Raw genomic sequence first — 18,048 nt, 5'->3', positions numbered from 1 at the left:
CACATTGGACCAAAAGTCTAAGGAAGGAAAGACCATGTGGATATTTAGGGGAACTGAGAAGGCAGAGGACCTTGGTGCCAGAGTGCTTGGTGTGATGGGGGGGGGGGTGTTCAGAACAAGGGAGAGGGGAAGAGGGGAATGGCTTATTGGCCATTAAGGACTTCATTAGAGGGTTTGAATGGACAACTTGAGAAAACTGCACTTCCACTTTCAAGGGACCCCTGCAGCCACCTGTAAGAATAGATGGGGTTGGGTGGTTGAGCCAATGGGGCAGGAAGAATCAGGAAGACTTGCTAAGAAGCTGTAATGTAGACAAGAGCGGGGCTGGATTAGTGAGGCGGGCCACAGTGGAAGAAGGGAGATGCCTGGCATTCTGATCAGACTCTGAACACAGAACTCAGAGGAACGGCTGATGGGTTGGATCAGTATGTAAGAGAGAGGGGGAGAAATTAAAGGGTCTGGGATGGAGGTGGCCCTTACTAGATGAGGGGAGACTTCAGAGCAGCAGATTTGGGTGGTAGAAGAGGGATGGGGGTAGGTCAAGAGTTCACTTTTGTTTTTGTTTTGTTTTGGTTTTTTTATTGGTGCATTGTAGTCATGCATCTCAATGGGATACAAGATGGTGGAGACGGACATGCTCATATCACCCAATTAGCCCGTCCCCAATTCCCACCCCAATCCCACCCTCCCCCTCCTTCTCATGTTTAGCTTAGTGATTGATATTGATATGTTTGTTAAATAACATCATGTGCATTCGAGAAGAGTTCATTTTTGGATGAGTTAAGTTTGAGGTTGTCTGCCTCTGAGCTATACACCCAACACTTGTGTGTGTGTGTGTGTGTGTGTGTGTGTGTGTGTGTGTGTGTGTGTGTGTGTTTGGTTGGTTTTTGTGGTACTGGGGATAGAACCCAGGAACATTCTACCTCCAAGCTATACCCCAACCCTACTTTTTATTCTTTATTTTGAAAAAGGGTCTTACTAAGTTGCTGAGGCTGGCCTCAAACCCACAATCCTCCTGTTTTGGGGCCTCCTCAGTACTTGAGTTACAGATGTGCGCCACCAAGCCCAGCTATAGATATTATTGTATGAAAGTCTAAATATGACAGGCATTCAAACTGGCAAGCCCACGTTTTTCTCCAATGTCACAAGGTTGAGACCAATATCAAATCAGAAAGTAGATGCCAAGACACTTCAAAAACTGGAAGATGGGGCTGGCATTGATTTGGCGCCTACTGTGTGCTAGGCACTACCTTGGGTGCTTGGCTTGCCTCTTGTGACCTTAACAGCCCTGTATTCGCCATGTACACTGGAAGGACGAGCCTCAGAGAGGTCAGACAACTCATCTAGCTCACCCAGTGAGAAAACAGCAGGCCTGACACACAGTGGCCCATCTGTCCCCCTCCAGGGTCCCCTTGCTGCCCCTCATTAGCAGACCTGGCTTTTTAACCTGGCTCAGGATGGGTTCACCAGGGAGCTGTCCAGTGGCAGTGCTCCAGAGCCCTTCATCTCTCAGCACAGACCCAGGCATGGTATTTTTAAAAAGCCACCCAGCAGTTCTAATAGGCAGCAGAGGCTAACAACTGCCAGGTTAGACTCGCGGATTATTTGTATGCACTTATGATGTTGTACTGTGCTTCAAAAAGAATACAAAGTAGGACCATGCCCACCCATTTGCTAGCAGTGTTGGCCATTTATTTGTACTGGTTTGTGAAAAGCAAAATTCTCTGTGTCATCACTGAGATATATTTGTTAAGTATGCAAAGCAACAAACCAGAGATTAGAAAAAATATTATTATTCTCAGAAATGACTTCCAGGGTTTTCTTAAGTTCTTCCTTTGCCTTGGAGTCTTCTAAATGGATTCATTTTTCCTCAATTTTTATGTTCTTTACGCTGAATGAAAGTGGGGAGTAGGTTATCAGGACATTATCTAGCGAAGATAAACCACAGATTCCTGAGTCAGTCTTTTTAATAGAAATGAATCTACAGATAAATAACTCTGATTTTTTACTCCCCAGAACAAAAAAAAGCCTTGTTTTTGTATCTCAGAAGAAAATTCTTTTTGTTCATCATAAACACAATACTGTCAAAAAGAAAATTACTGCCAGATGATGATCTAGGCCATGTTCATAAAATAAAACATATATACTCAAAATAGTTTATGTGAATTTGGAGCACAAATACTCATGTAACCAATAGATGTTCCACTGTCAACTGATAACATTATCAGTACAGCATTTTAGGGAACACTAAGTTCAGGTGGTAGAGGTTGTGATCAGATCAATGGAAATTTGTGTGATTGTATCAGCTTCTCATCAGACTAAGTGTCCAAGTGTTTTTCTTTAGTTATATAAATACACATCTTTAAATGCTGTATAATAAGATAAGGCTGTCTAGAGCTAGTCTGACGGGGCCAGTTCTGTGTTGGTGCCCATGTTAAGTATCTTCTTAGGACTTTGTGTGATTTTTATCATATGAAATTCTCATTCTCATTTTGATGTTCTCATATCATATGTGTGTGAACATTAGGCAGATTTTTTTTTCCTTTATAAGACTAGCAACTCTTGATTCACAGCCAAGAAAAAGAAGAAAGGAATCTCACCGCTTCCTGCCCACCTTGTTTCTATGAACATGGTGGCCCTTCCTGAAAGATACAGCCAGTATGTGAAACAAGTCTTCATGGCTCAGCTCTCTAATTCATTCTTGAATTCCCTATTTGCTCGTTACTCCTACAACACAGCCAGACAGGTGAGGGTGTGCCTAATCTTCTGCGGCGGGAACCTTCAATTGCGTGGAGTTAAATGTTTCATTCTCAGCATCTGGTGAGCCGGCCCAGGCCATCCATTAAACATCTTTTCCAATCAGAACATACCTGTTTCCAAAGAGAACTAACACCAGCTGCTCATTTGGGGCTTTCCTTGCTTCTCTATTTACACAAAACTTCCAGCAAAGTGATAGGATTACAGCCCAGGTAATTGAAGACTGAAACACAATCTTTAATTTTCCTAACGGGCTGAAAATGGTCATCAACCAGCCAACCTTCATTCAACGTAAGTACCTTTGCCCACAGAGGCACCTCTCTTCAGACTTTTCTCCTGTAAATACTATTTTCTTCGGGTTTTCGCCTTCTGTTATTCTATGTTACTGCTCTCAGGCATCCCTGTCAGGGTGCCTGAGCACTCACATTACGTGTCCAGGCAGATAGCTGGTAAGGAGCACCCACCTGGGGCCAGTCTGTTGGAATTCACACCCCAGCTGCACCCCGTGTGTGGTCGGGCAACTTTTTTTACTTACCCACGGCCTCAATCTCCCCATCTGAGATGAGGATGACAATGGAGAGGTGCTCGCTGTGGCTAGAAGACTGAACCAGCTGCTGTTTGCACGCTCTCAGCAGCGCCTCCTCTGGTATCCCTTTGTCAAGAACTACTTAACCACCATCACTCTTCTGCCTGACCAAAGACAGATGAAGACCGAAAGTACTCACGCGGCCCCTGAAGTCCCGTGTAAGGTGTGATTGTCCAGAGACCCAAACATGAATATTGCTTTCTTGTCTCTGAAGTTTCTTGATTACTAGAAAGATGTATAAGACTCTCCTTGGCTCATTCTGGAAGCCTCCACAATCTGGCAAGTCAGCTTTCTGCAATTTCTTAGAGAGGGGGACAGGATGTCACAGACCATCCGGTCCATTCCAAATGCCCATCTAACATGACTGGTTTTGAACCCATTCTCAGAGCCTTTATAGAGTGCCCTTGCTTGTCAGTGACATTTTACATTGCCTTACCCATCTACTTATAATAGTCAGCATGTTTATTTTTCTCTTTTGGGGGCCTAATTCTTATTTTGGGGTAAAGGAGTGTGTGTGTGTGTGTGTGTGTGTGTGTGTGTGTGTGTTACTGGGGATGGAGCCCAGGGGCATCTACCTCTGAGGTACACCCTCCAGCCCTGTTTTGCCTTTGTTTGGAAACATGGTCTCACTAAGTTGATGAGTCTCACTCGTTGCAGAGGCTGTCTTTGAACCTGCAATCCTCCTGTCTCAGCCTCCCAAGTACTGTAATTATAAGCATGCGCCACCATACCCGGCTTAATGGAATCTTTTTGAATTCTGGTTGAATCTCTTAGAAAAATTTTATATAGATATTGATTTAACAGAGTTTCATAGCTTCTGCCTATACTGAAAAATCTTTGCCTATACCTAAAATCTTTGCAGTGGCCAAGGAGGAGCAGCCGGTGTGGGTGGGGGGAGTGCAGCAGCCCCCTGGGAGAGCTGGCCCTCTGGGACAGAAGAGTATCTGGGTCCAGTGTGTGCAGTGCATTTGGCCCCTTCCCTCTCAGAGCTACCTATAGACAAAACATATGACATTTTTCAGTCCTCAGAGGCTGGAAATTATAGTTCTTTTTGTACGGATCTGGTAAACTGGTGCTTGATTATCCTGTTTTCAAGCCAAAGACCTAAGAAAGGGGGTTGGTCAGACATCCCGTAGCTGCCAATGACCACTTTGTGTTCAGACGTTTGGAAATGTTAAATCTCTGTGAATTCCAGGAATCCAACCCCCAAGACACTAATAAAAAAAAAAATTAAAAAAAAACCCACCGGAGAGCTCTAATTCACACGTACCACTTAGCACACCTCATTTAGGATGACTCTTTGTAGAACAAGGATAACAAGCTTTCTTCTGTGTCTCACAAAGCAACCCTAGAGGTCCTGATGCTGTGGTGGGTCGTACTAAAGATAACAGAGCAGGCGTTTTCAGTTAAAAGTGGAATACCAAAGAGAACCGGGAAGCAGTGAGTCCAGTGCCAGTGACCGGCAATGGTATATTAAAATACCTTGAGAATTTGAACAAAAGACCAGTCTTATTAGAAAAAGGGCAATAAGAGTGATCACAGCATCTGTGACATCTCTACCCCCTTACCTCAACTACTCTGCCAGAAATTGAAATGCCAGGCGCTGGAACTTTCCAGAATGATGGGGGGGTGGGCTCTAACATAGCCAGAGTGAAGACCCAGATGGAAAGTGGGGTGGATAGGCAGCCTAAATACAACCCAATATGAAAAAACACCCAGCAGGCCTCTGTCGGACAGCCAACAAGCCATTCCCATAACCTGGAAGTAGGCCACCTTTCTTTTTCTACCTTCTAAAAGTGATTCAGAAATTAAAATGACCAAACTGCTCGCTGAATCCATTTTGCTGGACCACACTGCCGCCTCTGCCTCTCGCTTTGCTGAGCTTTTGTCATGGGGTGGGCCTCGCTGTTTGGTCATGGGGTGGGCCTCGCTGTTTGGTCATGGGGTGGGCCTTGCTGTTTGGTCATGGGGTGGGCCTCGCTTTTTGGTCATGGGGTGGGCCTTGCTGTTTGGTCATGGGGTGGGCCTCGCTGTTTTGTCACGGGGTGGGCCTTGCTGTTTTGTCACGGGGTGGGCCTCGCTGTTTGGTCACGGGGTGGGCCTCGCTGTTTGGTCATGGGGTGGGCCTCGCTGTTTGGTCACGGGGTGGGCCTCGCTGTTTGGTCACGGGGTGGGCCTTGCTCTCTCTCTTCTCTCCCTGTAGACTCCATGAGGGTGAGGGTGGGGGTCTGTCCATGTGTTTACTATACCCAGAAAAGTGTCTGGCAGTGGGTGAACACTAAAAGTATAACCAGATATTGTGGATTATTTCACTTATACTATTTAAAACAAACAAACCCATAAAATAGGTTTTTACAGGTGTGAAACTGAGGTTAACTATCCTGCCACCCAAGGTCCCACAGGTGGTAAATGGCTGACATGGGATTTCAAACGAGACTCTCTGATCCTGCACCAGCCTCCCTCGGGCGGTGCTACAGGGCCTCAACGTGGGCCCCTGATCACAAATGATAAATCCCTGCACAAAGCACAGCTACTGTTACTGAGAATGTGCTTGCTTTCAGACAACCTTAACTGAAAGCCTGCTCTAAACAAATTCCAAAGTCATAGCTGTACCTCATCTTGGCATCATTGTATGTTCTAGAAACTTATAAGTGCCCCTTGTTTAGTCATTGAGATAAATCAGTGCAGTGAGTTTGTGAGTTTGTGTGTGTGTGTGTGTGTGTGTGTGTGTGTAGGTAGGTAGATAGACAGATAGATAGATATAGATGATAGATGATAGACAGATAGATAGATAGATAGATAGTGTAGAGTGGGTAAGGGGACAGAAATTAGCCTTCAATTATGTCTGAAAAGAGACATAATTCTCTTTTCAGAGATATCTTCCTCTAACAGCAACTCCCTCCAACTGCCCGGCATTATAAGTGAAGAGACCTGATAAATTTTAAAGGCAAACATGAGCTTTTCTGAGAGAGGAGGGGGACATGGAATTCAAATGACAATGGGTAGGACATTTGGATAGTAAACCTATGGATGCTTCTAACTAAGAGGGAACTGAACACAAGTGGGCAGTCACCATGACAACTGAAGGGAGAAGCAACTGGATCCCAGACTTGCCCACAGCTCCCTCCAGAACTCCCTGAAACCCAGAGAGCACTTAAATGGAAAACAAGCCATGTGAATTCAGGCGAATGAATCTTTGAAAACAGGAAGTGTTCCAGGTGATCGCAGTATACCATCTCTTAGCTAAGTGAGAAGTATTAGACTCCAAAAGACACAAAGATATATGCATATTTGTTCTCTTACTAATACTTCTGTACTCATTTTAAGATTTGTGTTCTTGGTCAGTCCAATTTCTTTCCTTCCTGCCATACCAAATATATTTTTGCCCTATGAAATATATTCCTCTCCCAGAGGGGTGTGTATAAATGCATTCTCTTTAAAGTTTACTGAAGCAACTAGTTATATGCTCTAAATCCTGTCTTTTTCCACATAGGAAACATTAGCGCCTGTTCTTAAATAATCCATCATGTATGTATTGCATGCCAGCCCTGTGCCTAAATATTGCAGAAAATTTAAAGAAATATATGCTATGCCTACAAGCAGGAGAAACCAAAACCTATGCCAAAAATAATAATAATGGCAGTGTAATTCAAATGCAAAATTAAGTGATGCACTAAAGAATGCCTTCATTCTTCAGAGGACAAATAAACTAGGAGGAAGACCACCTTCAGAGTGGAGGAAAATGTAAAGTTGAACCTTAGTGAACACCTAAGACCTAGGTACTTGGAGAAAAAGGATAATACGTTGGGAGGGGGATAAGCTTTTACAAAGACAAAATACGAGGCCTGAGCCAGTGACAGCCATTGCCCATTGAAAATTTGATTTAATGGCGTCAACGTAGCTTCATGATTTGAGCATAATGAAATCCGATTCTGCCTCCAACCAGACGTACGAGTTAGAGGAGTCACTTACCTGCTGTAAGCCTCAGTTTCCTCATGAGAAAAGTACGGTGTTGTAAGGATTAAGTGTGCGAATTCAGGCTGAGAACTTCAGGTGCAGTCGTGCTTACAAAATGGTGGCAGTAGTAATGACTTTTTTTTTTTTTTTTTTTTTACTAAAGTTGAATAGCTAGAGCTTTTGATGAATGGGCCCTGGAAAGCCATCGCAGTTCTTGGGCAGGGTATTGGCTTTAATTAATGTGGGGTTGGGGAAGATTAATCTGGCGGTGGTTGGTAGGATTGATGAGGGGAAGACAGGGAGCTATGTCCCAGTGTGATCTAGGCTTGATCGTATGAATCAGGAAGAGGGCAGCCAAAACTGAACAAAAAGGAAAAGGAGGAAAGAATCTATAGGATTTGGTGGCTCGTTCTAGAGGTAGAAAGAAGAGTTTGTCACAGATCATCCTCAGGCTTTGAGTAGTAGAAAGTGGGCAGGACGGTGCCAGAAGGGTTTGTGCAGGACAATCACCTGGCAGAGTGGAAACTGAAGAGGTCAGGGCAAGAGCTACCAGAAAACATCTCCCAAGTATGCCAGGACCTTGTGTGTAAGTTCTCTCCTCATATCCCAGCAGCTTGAGAAGTAATTCACAGATAGCAGAGGAACAAAACAGTATTTCTGAATGAATGAATGAAACATTGTACACCTGTAAGTGAGCTGGGAACAGCAATGAAAAGTGGTAGTTATTATATTGTGAACAACAACAATAATAATATAATAATCCTTCAGTGGGGATTAAAGAAGGGTCTAAATTTAATCTAGGAGGGAAAATGTCTGTTTCTCAAGGAAAAAAAATTTTTTTAAAAAGCTGTTCATCCAAGAGAAAGTAGTAATTGTTGAAACTTGAAAACAGATACAAAGGGAATTTTCTAATTCAGAGAACATAAAATAAACATATTTAAAGTAGAGGGGGGGAAAAAACTTGTTTTCGTGCGCATTGTTTCATCCTTTCCATCCTGGGCAGAGGATAAAAGAAAAGCCTGGCTTGCTTGTTAGAAGAAGAAAGCCCTGACTTGACGTTCCTACCTTGGCAGATGTCAGTTGAAAGCTGTGCTTATGGAATGTGCTGCAGTGTCAAACTCTGTTGGATAATTTTAGACAAATGTGTCATGTGTGACATGGAAATATGGCATGCTGTACATTAGTGATTTCCCAAGTGTTCGGATCAGGTAGTAATGTGCTGAGAAAGTGCTCTTTATCTATCCACACAGTGTACTTGTAGAGCAATGGGAAATGCTTTTGGTGGAAATTACTTTAGTCAGAAAAAGAATCCATTTACAACATGCGCCTTCTAACATCTTTCAGACAATGCATTGTATTAAAGAGGCATTTTTTGATTAATGTTTTATAAACATTTTTCAGCATGACAGCTTAAAGTCCCTGTAAAATTGTAAATGCGTGCATAGTGTTCAGTTCCATAAAGTCAAACGCCATCTCATAAAGTCTAGTTGAATCCTGTCAACCATGGTGACACAGAATCAGTACCTGGGAGCATTAAAATTAATTTGCTTCATTTATATTACTGCAGTGATAGCAAGATGAAAAGAAGCCTATATTTAAATTCTACTTTAAAAAGAAAACTCGTTCTAGTAAGTTTGTTTGGGTTTTCTAAATCATTGCTATTTTTTTTTCTTCTAATTAATGGATGTAGTAAAAAAAAAAAAAAACTGGGCTGATCGTCTGCACAGGAACTTCATGATGGAGTCTGGAAAAAATACAAATCCAATCATTCAGGACACTCCTTTTGAGCACCTAGTGCACGGTTGAAGATGAAGGGGAAATGGTTATTGACCCTGAGAACTTAAGCTGTTGGAGGAAACACCCCAACTGGCCCATGGTAGGACGTACAGCGGATTCAAGGCTAGAATAAGTGAGCAGACAGCGGAAGGGCATGGGCTAGCCTTGAGTCTTCAGGATGCTCCCAGAGGAGGCAGCCTCAGGCCTGAGGGCTGACCAAGAAGTAGGTGAAGGCCTTCTAGGCAGAGGGAGCTCCGGTCCAAGGCCAGAGGCGTGGCACATGAGTGACATTGGGTGGGAAGGAACCACAGGTGTTAGAAGCAGAGGTCTTGGCTAGAGGCCAGAGGGCTGAGTGGAGGAGTGGTGAGGTTTGGAGGGAGGAGGAGCAAGAATTGGTGACCAGGCCACGAAGTCCTTGTATACCACCCTTAGGAATTTCTCTCATGGTAAAACTCCTGCTTGGTAATTTTGGGGGGGGAGTTGGAGGGGACCTGGGGATTGAACCCAGGGTCATTTTACCTTCAAGCTCTATGCCCACCCTTTTTATTTTGAAATAAGGTCTCATTAAGCAGCTAAGGCTGACCTCCAACCTGGATCCTCCTGTCTTGGCCTCCCAAGTACCAGGATTACAGGTGTGTGCCACCACACCCGGCTCACCTGCACGATTTGACACAATCAGATTTGCAGTTTAGAATGTGCACTCTGGTTGCAGAGTGGAAAATGGCTCAGGCAGAACAAGCCTGAGGGCAGAATGCCTGGTTTGGGGGCAGCACAGCGGGTGCAACTGGTTGCTGAGGGCACCAGAGGGAAGGCGGTGGGGACAGAGGTGGGAGCGGTCACCAGCGTCCCCAGGAGGTGACTCAGGTGCATGGTGTGTTATCAGCTTTCTGTCTCTGTGGCGTACATAATACCCAAAATAATCAGCATGTAAGGGGGGCTAGTTTCATTTGGCCCACAGTCTCAGAGGTTTTCATCCATGCTCACTTGGCCCCATCATGGTGGGAGTGTCTGGTCTCCTAGAGACAGGAGCTGGGCGTGGTGCACACCTGTGATCGTAGTACCTGGGGAGCTGAGACAGGAGGATCACGCACTTCACCAGTGCATGGGAACTTAGTAAGACCTGTTTGAAAATAAATATAAAACAAGGCTGGGGGTATAGGTCAGAGATAGAACCCCTTGGGTTCAATGCCCAATACCACAGAAAGAAAGAAAGAAGGAAAGAAAGAAAGAAAGAAAGAAAGAAAGAAAGAAAGAAAGAAAGAAAGAAAGAAAGAAAGGAGAGAGGGGAAGGAAGGAAGGAAAAGAAAGAAAGAAAGAGAGAGAGAAAGAAAGAGAGAAAAGGAAGGAAGGAAGGAGAGTTAGAGAAAGGAAGCAAGGAAGGAAGGGAAAGAAAGAGGGGAAGGAAGGAAGGAAAAGAAAGAAAGAAAGAAAGAAAGGAGGGAGAGTTAGAGAAAGGAAGGAAGGAAGGAAGGAAGGGAAAGAGAGGGGAAGGAAGGAAGGAAAAGAAAGAAGAAAAGAAAGAAAGAAAGAAAGAAAGAAAGAAAGAAAGAAAGAAAGAAAGAAAGGACCTAGGGTCTCAAGTTCCCTTCAAGGCCATCCTGATCCGATGACCTAGCTTCCTTCCCTTCGACTCCACATCCTAAAAGTCCCTCCACCTCCCAATAGTGGGCGCAGACTAAGGGCCAAGCTTCCAACACTGGAGCCCTTGCAGACACCAGATCCCAACAGTGATGCCGGACTCTGCCGCAGCTGCCTTCCTGGTGGCTGAATGGCACACCAGTGCCAGGTGACTGAATGAATGAAACAATCCAGTGAGCTGTTAATCATGTGCCTGGAGAGGACCAGAGTGGTGTCACAGGGGCTGCTGGGATCAGAGCTAATTTTCTCCGATTTGACTTGAAGATCCGATGGCATCAAATTCATGGCCAGGTGGCAGAGAGCACGGTACAGTGTGTGTAGTGGTCCTTACAAGGTCCTCAGCCCTCCCCGATGAGTTTCCAGTTGTCTAGATACCCTTGGAAACATGACAATGACACCCCAGAGCAGAGATGTTAACTCACAGCTCCTAAACGATTGCTCGGCGAGGAGGACTGCTGTGGAAAAGTCGCCTCTCAAAGTAAGGGAGACTTTAAGACAGAGGCATAAAGGTTCCCCAGACACATGATGTGTGACTAGATTTGCCAGAGCCCCCTCCCTCCAGTGATGACTTGTGAATCCACACTGTGAACTGACATCACAGAGGACCGATCTCTGGATGCCAGGTGCTTTTCCTCCTGCATCCTATTTCCAATCATAGGGAGGAGTTAGTGATGGGAAATTTGATTCATAACTAGCAAGAGCGGATCATGGTGCAGAGTGGGGGGAGGCCTTCCTGTAGATGCGCCTCCTTTTCAGGTAAGTCAATGACTGTTCTACAAGGCAAAGAAAAGGGCCCCCTGGGTATGTCAGGAAAACAGAACCCGCTCTCCCAAATAGAGCATTGACTCAGCAGTGTTGGAAACTGAAAAGGGAGAGAGGGCCCCAGGAATCACAGAGGTAATGACTGCGGGAAGTGAGGGCCCCAGGAATCACAGAGGCAATGACTGCGGGAAGGGGGGCAAAGAAAGATAGTTGGGGTTCTCAGAACCAAGATGCTGGGAGGAGGGAGTTGCAGAACCTGGGGCAGGTGCTGCCACCGATGCTGATATTGGCAGGAAGCACAGGCCACTGGAGACAGGCCCCCTCTCCCCTGCCTCTCTTCCTGCCCCTGTGGGCGGGACCTTGCAGAGAACAGCCAACCAGAAGGACTGATGTTCACCGAGTCACAATGAGCAGAGGGTGTGTTTGAAGATGAGAGATAAGAGCTGAGGAACCTTCTAGAAAAGAGTTTCAGGCAAGTTGATAGTTGAGTCTAATACAAGAAGGCAGAAGCCACCAGCACACTAGAAGCTTCTTGCAGGTAGAAACTTGGCCTGTCGAATCCGTGGCTCCCGTGGCACTGTTGGGGCCAAGGATGCTTCGCTTTACCCCATGTGAAATCTCAGGAGCATCCTGGTGTGGGTAGCAGGGGACAAGGGCTTTCGGAGGACGTTCAGGGGGATGAGTTCTGCAAGAACGCCCGGACTAGGAGGCTTTGCCTGCCTGGACTAGGGAGCTTTGCACGCCGGGCCTCTTCTGCTTCCTCAGAGCTGCGATGCCACAGCGGCTTGGACTGACCTTGCCCGAAAGGGAAAAGTGAAAGGACAACGTGCCCGTTAGTTTGGACTCCTGACCGCTAGACGCTTTGTCGTCTAAATCAGTACAGTGGTGACAACAGTAGTTTTCACCGACTTCATAGGGTTCTTGGAGGATTTGTTCTGTCACTACAGGAAAGTACTTGACAGGACGGGGCGCGTGAGCACTGGGTATATGCCGACTGTGACTGTCTTCGTGTATCTACTTTCTCACATCAAAGTGAGTTTCAGATGTTCCTTACATTTAGGTATCTTAGAGATTTCGCGGTCTATGTTTTGTTTACTTATTGTAGTGACTGTACCCAGTACCATACCTATGGCCCAGCCTGCTGCAGAGTGACACGGAGCCCAGATTCTTAGCCAAGAAAGGAAACTCAGACGATGGCGCCTAGTAGCCATGGTCTTTGAATTTGGAGTTGAATCAGAAAGCCCAGCTCTTATTTGTGTGTGGAGGGATGTGGGTACTAGACATTGGACCCAGAGGTATTCTACTTCTGAGCTATACTCCCAGCCCTATTTTATTTTTTATATTTTGGTACTGGGGATTGAACCCAGGGGCATTCAACCTCCAAGATACACACACACACACACACACACACACACACACACACACACAATTTTTTTTTTTTTGGCCGTACTGGAGATGGAACCCAGGGGCATTCGACCTCTGAGCTACACCCCCAGCCCTATTTTTTATTCTTTATTTTGAAACAGGGTCTCACTGAATTGCAAAGGGCCTCGCTGAGTAGCTGAGGCTGTCCACAAACCACAAGCCTCCTGTTTCAGCCTCCCAAATGCTGGGATTACAAGTATGAGCCACCATGCCCGACTCTTTCCTTTCTTTCTTTCTTTCTTTCTTTCTTTCTTTCTTTCTTTCTTTCTTTCTTTCTTTCTAATTTTAAAACAGTCTCACTAAGTTGCTGAGGCTGGCTCCAACCTGTGATCCTCCTGTCCCATTCTACTAGGATTACAGGCACGTGTCACCAGGCCCGACAGCACTGATCATTTCTAGGGACAAGATGTCTCCAGACTTCCGTCCTTTGCTCCCTTAGCTGTCTTTTACTCCACTTCACCCTTAATTTCTGAGCATCATTTCTTTGGGTCCAGAAACAACTTTTCTTGGAAGCAGGAGGAGTTATGTTCAGGTGTTAATATTTTTCATTATAACCTTCCAACATTGTAATAGTATCCGTTGCTGTTTTTTCCTTAAGTGGATTGCTTAAGCTTTTTTAATAGAGCTCTCATTTTGTTATACACTGGTGTGAAGACAGAAATTGTGAAAAATCTAAACCTGTACTTTCAGGAACTCAAAGAGAGACTGTGTGTGAGAAGGGTTAAGTGTCTCCAGTTTATGGCAGTGATATGAGAGGCTGTGAAAAAGAAAGCAGCCATTAAATACAGTTTTGCATAAATGTTTGGAATTTATTAGAAGGTGAAAATAATTGAAAAAAGCCAAGCCTTCCTTGTGTTAGAATAAAAAGTTATTTATGTGCCATCACCACATATGTTTAGGAGCTTGGGTCCTTTTCAGAGACATTGGGCCATTCTCAGAGACACAAGAAGAAAGCGGAGCCATTAACACCATTAACAGTTGAAAGCACTGACATACAAACACAGCCGTCTAAAGACCAGGGCCATATTAAGACAATTGGTTATAACAGTTAAACAGCTAGTGTCTGGATTTTGTAAGCCATGGATGCTCAAAAGCTTTGTTCATGGCAGCTGCCCACGAAATATGCACAACTTGTGCATATTATAATAGGATGTTAGACTTGCAAAGTAGTATTCATTTATTGGGGTTCCATTAAGATCTTCACTTACAGGGTATAAACATCCGGCACTGATTCAACAGCTCAACTGCCATATACAAAACTGTATACCCCTTGCGTGATCATTGGAAAGGGCTCTGAGATCCTCGGGCAAAAGAGAAAATGCAAGGCTGGGAGTGTAGCTCAGTGGTAGAGTGTGTACTTAGTATGCACAAGGCCCTGAGTTCAATCCCCAGCTCTAGAAAAAGAAAAACAAGGGAGAGAGACTATGCAAAGCCCTTAGCAATATTCATTTGGCTAAAGTACCCTCCTACTCTAGCAGTATATAACATTCCTTCCAACTCCTAAAAGTCCGCTTTGGGTCTTTGCCATGCTGCCAGACTGGGCCCCCTGAAGACCAACAGGCTGTCTCATTACCGAGCAGGAGGAGGCCCATTTTTAACCTCTACTGACAATAGTTTTCAGCCTTCTTAGAGCAACTCCATTACACACAGTCTTTTCTCCCCCTCTTGATGGATGGACTGCTGATGGGCAGTGAGCGCGCTTGCTCCCCTGGCACGGGAGGCACTCTCATTTTCCTCTGTGATGGGTAGAGTTTAGAACTTTATGGGGTGAAAGAAGATGCCAAAGTTTGCTGGCCCATCTCAGACCTGTCCCATCTCAGTTCTGTGAACACACTCGGGGACGTGTGCTAACCAACCTCTTCCAAAGTTCTGCCTGTAAGAGACTGTGTCTTCAATTTGGTGACAACCTGAATTGGCCTCGAGGTTTCCTGTCTTCTTTTTTCCACAGGAATCCCGATGCTGAAGATAGTGTTTGCGGGCCACAAGCATCTCTCGTTAATATCCATGCCCTTGCTCATCTACCACCCGGCTCAGATCCTTCTGGGAAGTGTGCTGGTGCCAACAATAAAATCCTGGATGGTGTCAAGACAGAAGGTGAGACTCTAGAAAGATCTCATTTGGACCCGGGTCAGATTGAAATGCCAGCTCTCATGAGCACACCATTGTTCTCAGCTCCATATTTTATTAACTGAATACAATAATCCATTTCAGTTTGAACGGAAGGACTGCGAGTAAAATTGTTATAAGATAGAGCTACCCTTCAAATACAGTTTTTAAGTACTTTTTAAAGTTCACTCATATTGAAGAGCGCATTACGCGGGGTGCTCAGTACGTACCCCCTTCTTGACACCATCTTTGCTCCAGCTGATCCTTCCTCGTCATTTCACATGCCTTTCTAAACATGGCAGAACCTGGATTTATCCAGCAGGCCGACTTTGTTTTTAATTTCCCAGACCCACAATGACTTCTTTGTCTGTCAAAACCGTGTTTTAGTGTTAAAAAATAAAAGTAGCGAAGGAGTGCGCACAGTACTGACTTCACCCTACTTAGCACAGATTCTTGTTCTATAGTAGATCTTTGTGAATTTGATTTCCTAAATTATCATCCAAATTAAAGTAAACCAGTAGTTCAAAAAACCTTTTTTTTTTTTTTTTGGCAGTATTGGGGATGGAGCCCAGGGACATTCTACCTCTGAGCTACACCCTCAGCCCTATTTTTTATTCTTTATTTTGAAACAGGGTCTCACTGAGTTGCAAAGGGCCTCACTAAGTAGCTGAGGCCGACCTTGAACCACAATTCTTTTGTCTCAGCCTCCCAGATGCTGGGATTCTAAGCATGGGCCACCACGCCCGGCTCAAAGAACTTTTAGATGACTCGCCCAACACCTTTCCCAGTGGCTTGGACTGCTAAAGCTTGATTTTTTTTTTGTTTGTTTGTACCTGAGGCAGTGCCTGTTACTAGATTTGCAGGAAGAAGAGACAACCAGTAACTACTTATCTGGAAACAGAGTGGCCACAGTGCTACCCGCTGACTATGCCTGCTATGCTAAGCCGGGTCCATCCTTTCCCTGGCTTAGAAGCTGGGCCTTGAGCTACTTGTGTGGGCCCAGACCTTATAGACAATAATGTTCACAGCAAACTTTGTTAGTCTCATTTACTAACGAAGGAAATAAACTCAAGGGCAGAGCAACTCACCAAAGGCCCTGTGGGTAGCTTAGTGGGTGCTAGGTTGAGAATTGGGAACCCTGGTCTATTTCTCTTGTCTTTCCCCAATATCACAATGACACCCAGACAGAAATGTTCTGTTTTTGTGGTTCTGGGGTATTAAACTTCCAAGGTACACTCCCATTCCTTTGTTTGTTTGTTTGTTTGTTTGTTTGTTTGTTTGTTGGAAGCAGAGTCTAAGCTGCTAAGAGCCTGGCTAAGTGGCTAAGGCTTGAACCTTGGTCTTGAGCCTGTGATACTCTTGTCCTGGCCTTCCAAGTACTGGAATTATAGCCATATGCCACCACACCCAGAAGAGAAGTGTAATGTCACTTTTACAAGGCTCACTCTAGGCCCCCCGGATCCTGCCTGAAAAGTTAAGGCCATCCAATATACTCACTATTTGAGTTAATGAACAAACTACTAGTGAGTCCTGTTCTCTGTTAAGGAACTCTCCAGACTCTAAGGCTGTTACTCAGAGTTAGCCAAGGAGAACTGTAGTAACCTTTTTCTTTTCTTTTACTATTCATTTATGTCAAAAAGTCTCTTTTAGATCTATGTGTATATTTATCAACATGTATGTGCCTTGCCCCTCAGAATTTGTACATACAACAAATGCAGAAAATTGAAAATCCTATTAGTCTTCTCAACAATGTGCAGTTGGAGTAAACAGCAAATTAGTAAGAGTAGGTTTCTTCTGGGTGTTTCAAAGCTCTGAGATTTGTTCTACAGAATAACAGAAGCATTTTCAAAAGGGGAGGCTAAAACGGGACATTGCCATTCATTTTCCCTTTGCACAGAAACACTGGCTAACTTAGAATCATCCAGAAGGCCTAGAATATTTGGCCACAAAAATAAATACTAAGAGTCTGTTCTTGGGGCATTCATGAGTGCCTCCTCTGCTTCACCAACAATACTGAGACCCAAAGCCACCATCTAGCCCAGAGCAGAACTGAACAACCAGTCCAGGCTCTGGAAAGATGGCAAAGTCCTCTGGCCAGTGAGGTGGGCAGGTAAGTCTGTACCCAGAGTTCTGGATCAGTGATTACGGATGCGCCTGTGTGTGTGTGGGTATAACAGTCAGTTTTCCATTACTGTGAAAAATACCTGAGATTATTTATGAAGAGAAAAGCTTTACTCCAGCTCTCAGTTTGGGGGTCCCAGTCCACGACCCATTGGTCCTGTGCTTTGGGGCCTGTGGAAAGATAGCACATCGTGGTGGGGGCACATGATAGAGAAAAACCACTCATCTCATGGATGGGGAGAAAAGGAGAGAGAGAAGAAACCGGAGTTCCACGCCGCCTTCAAGGGCATGCCCCCAATAACCTAGCTTCCTTCCACTAAGTCCCGCCTCTTAAAGGTCCACCTCCTCCAGGAGCTTCAAGATGGGGACCAAGGTTTCACTACCAGATCCTGGGGGACACGCTAGAGGCGATTTGCTCCACAGTGCCTGGGGTTAATTGCGGCTTTCACTTTGCATGTGGATACTGTCTGACTCTGACCATTTCTTCTTCTTTTTTTTTTTTTTTGGTAGGGAGTGAAGCTGACCAGACCAACAGTATAACAGAGGAGGCGCCCCTCTCCGGCGATGTACATACATGTACAGGATTATACATACAGACAATTCTGAAGACTTGTACTTGTGAATGTTGCTTCGACGCATATTTTATTTTTTTATGGAGAAATATGATACACCAGTTTAAGTGCCTTAAAACGTATCTGACAAGAGAGTCGTCTCCAAAACATACTCTGCTGGTGGCTGCCGGGGGTGGTACAATATTTGGGAGCTCATTTTTTCCTAATGCAGAAAATAGGCTAAATAGGGGGCTAACGTGCTATAGCCCCTCGTGAGCAGTCCCACTCCATAAAGTTACTGTAATGTTTGAAATGAGGTCACACCATCAGGAAGACGTCCTTCCGATGACAGTGAAAATTTCCAAAGTC

The 18,048-nt window shown here is 44.9% G+C and overlaps 1 protein-coding gene across 4 annotated transcripts in view; it reads left to right on the top strand.

Moving 5' to 3' along the window:
• The window catches only part of SLC10A7 (solute carrier family 10 member 7), a gene marked incomplete at both ends in the record, with an annotated part of 258,607 nt that extends 240,939 nt beyond the window's left edge, over positions 1-17,668 (top strand). For all 4 annotated transcript variants that reach the window (XM_080697885.1, XM_080697886.1, XM_080697887.1 and 1 more), the window contains 2 exons: positions 14,850-14,995; positions 17,639-17,668. In XM_080697885.1, coding sequence (XP_080554011.1) covers positions 14,850-14,995; positions 17,639-17,668 — 176 coding nt within the window. The remainder of the gene's footprint in view (positions 1-14,849; positions 14,996-17,638) is intronic.
• Positions 17,669-18,048: the final 380 nt, after the last annotated feature.

This window comes from Muscardinus avellanarius (genome assembly GCF_963383645.1).
Source record: "Muscardinus avellanarius genome assembly, chromosome: 6".
Taxonomy (NCBI): Eukaryota; Metazoa; Chordata; class Mammalia; order Rodentia; family Gliridae; genus Muscardinus; species Muscardinus avellanarius.
Note: the sequence above shows the minus strand (reverse complement) of the source record. Positions and strands in the feature narration are given on the sequence as shown.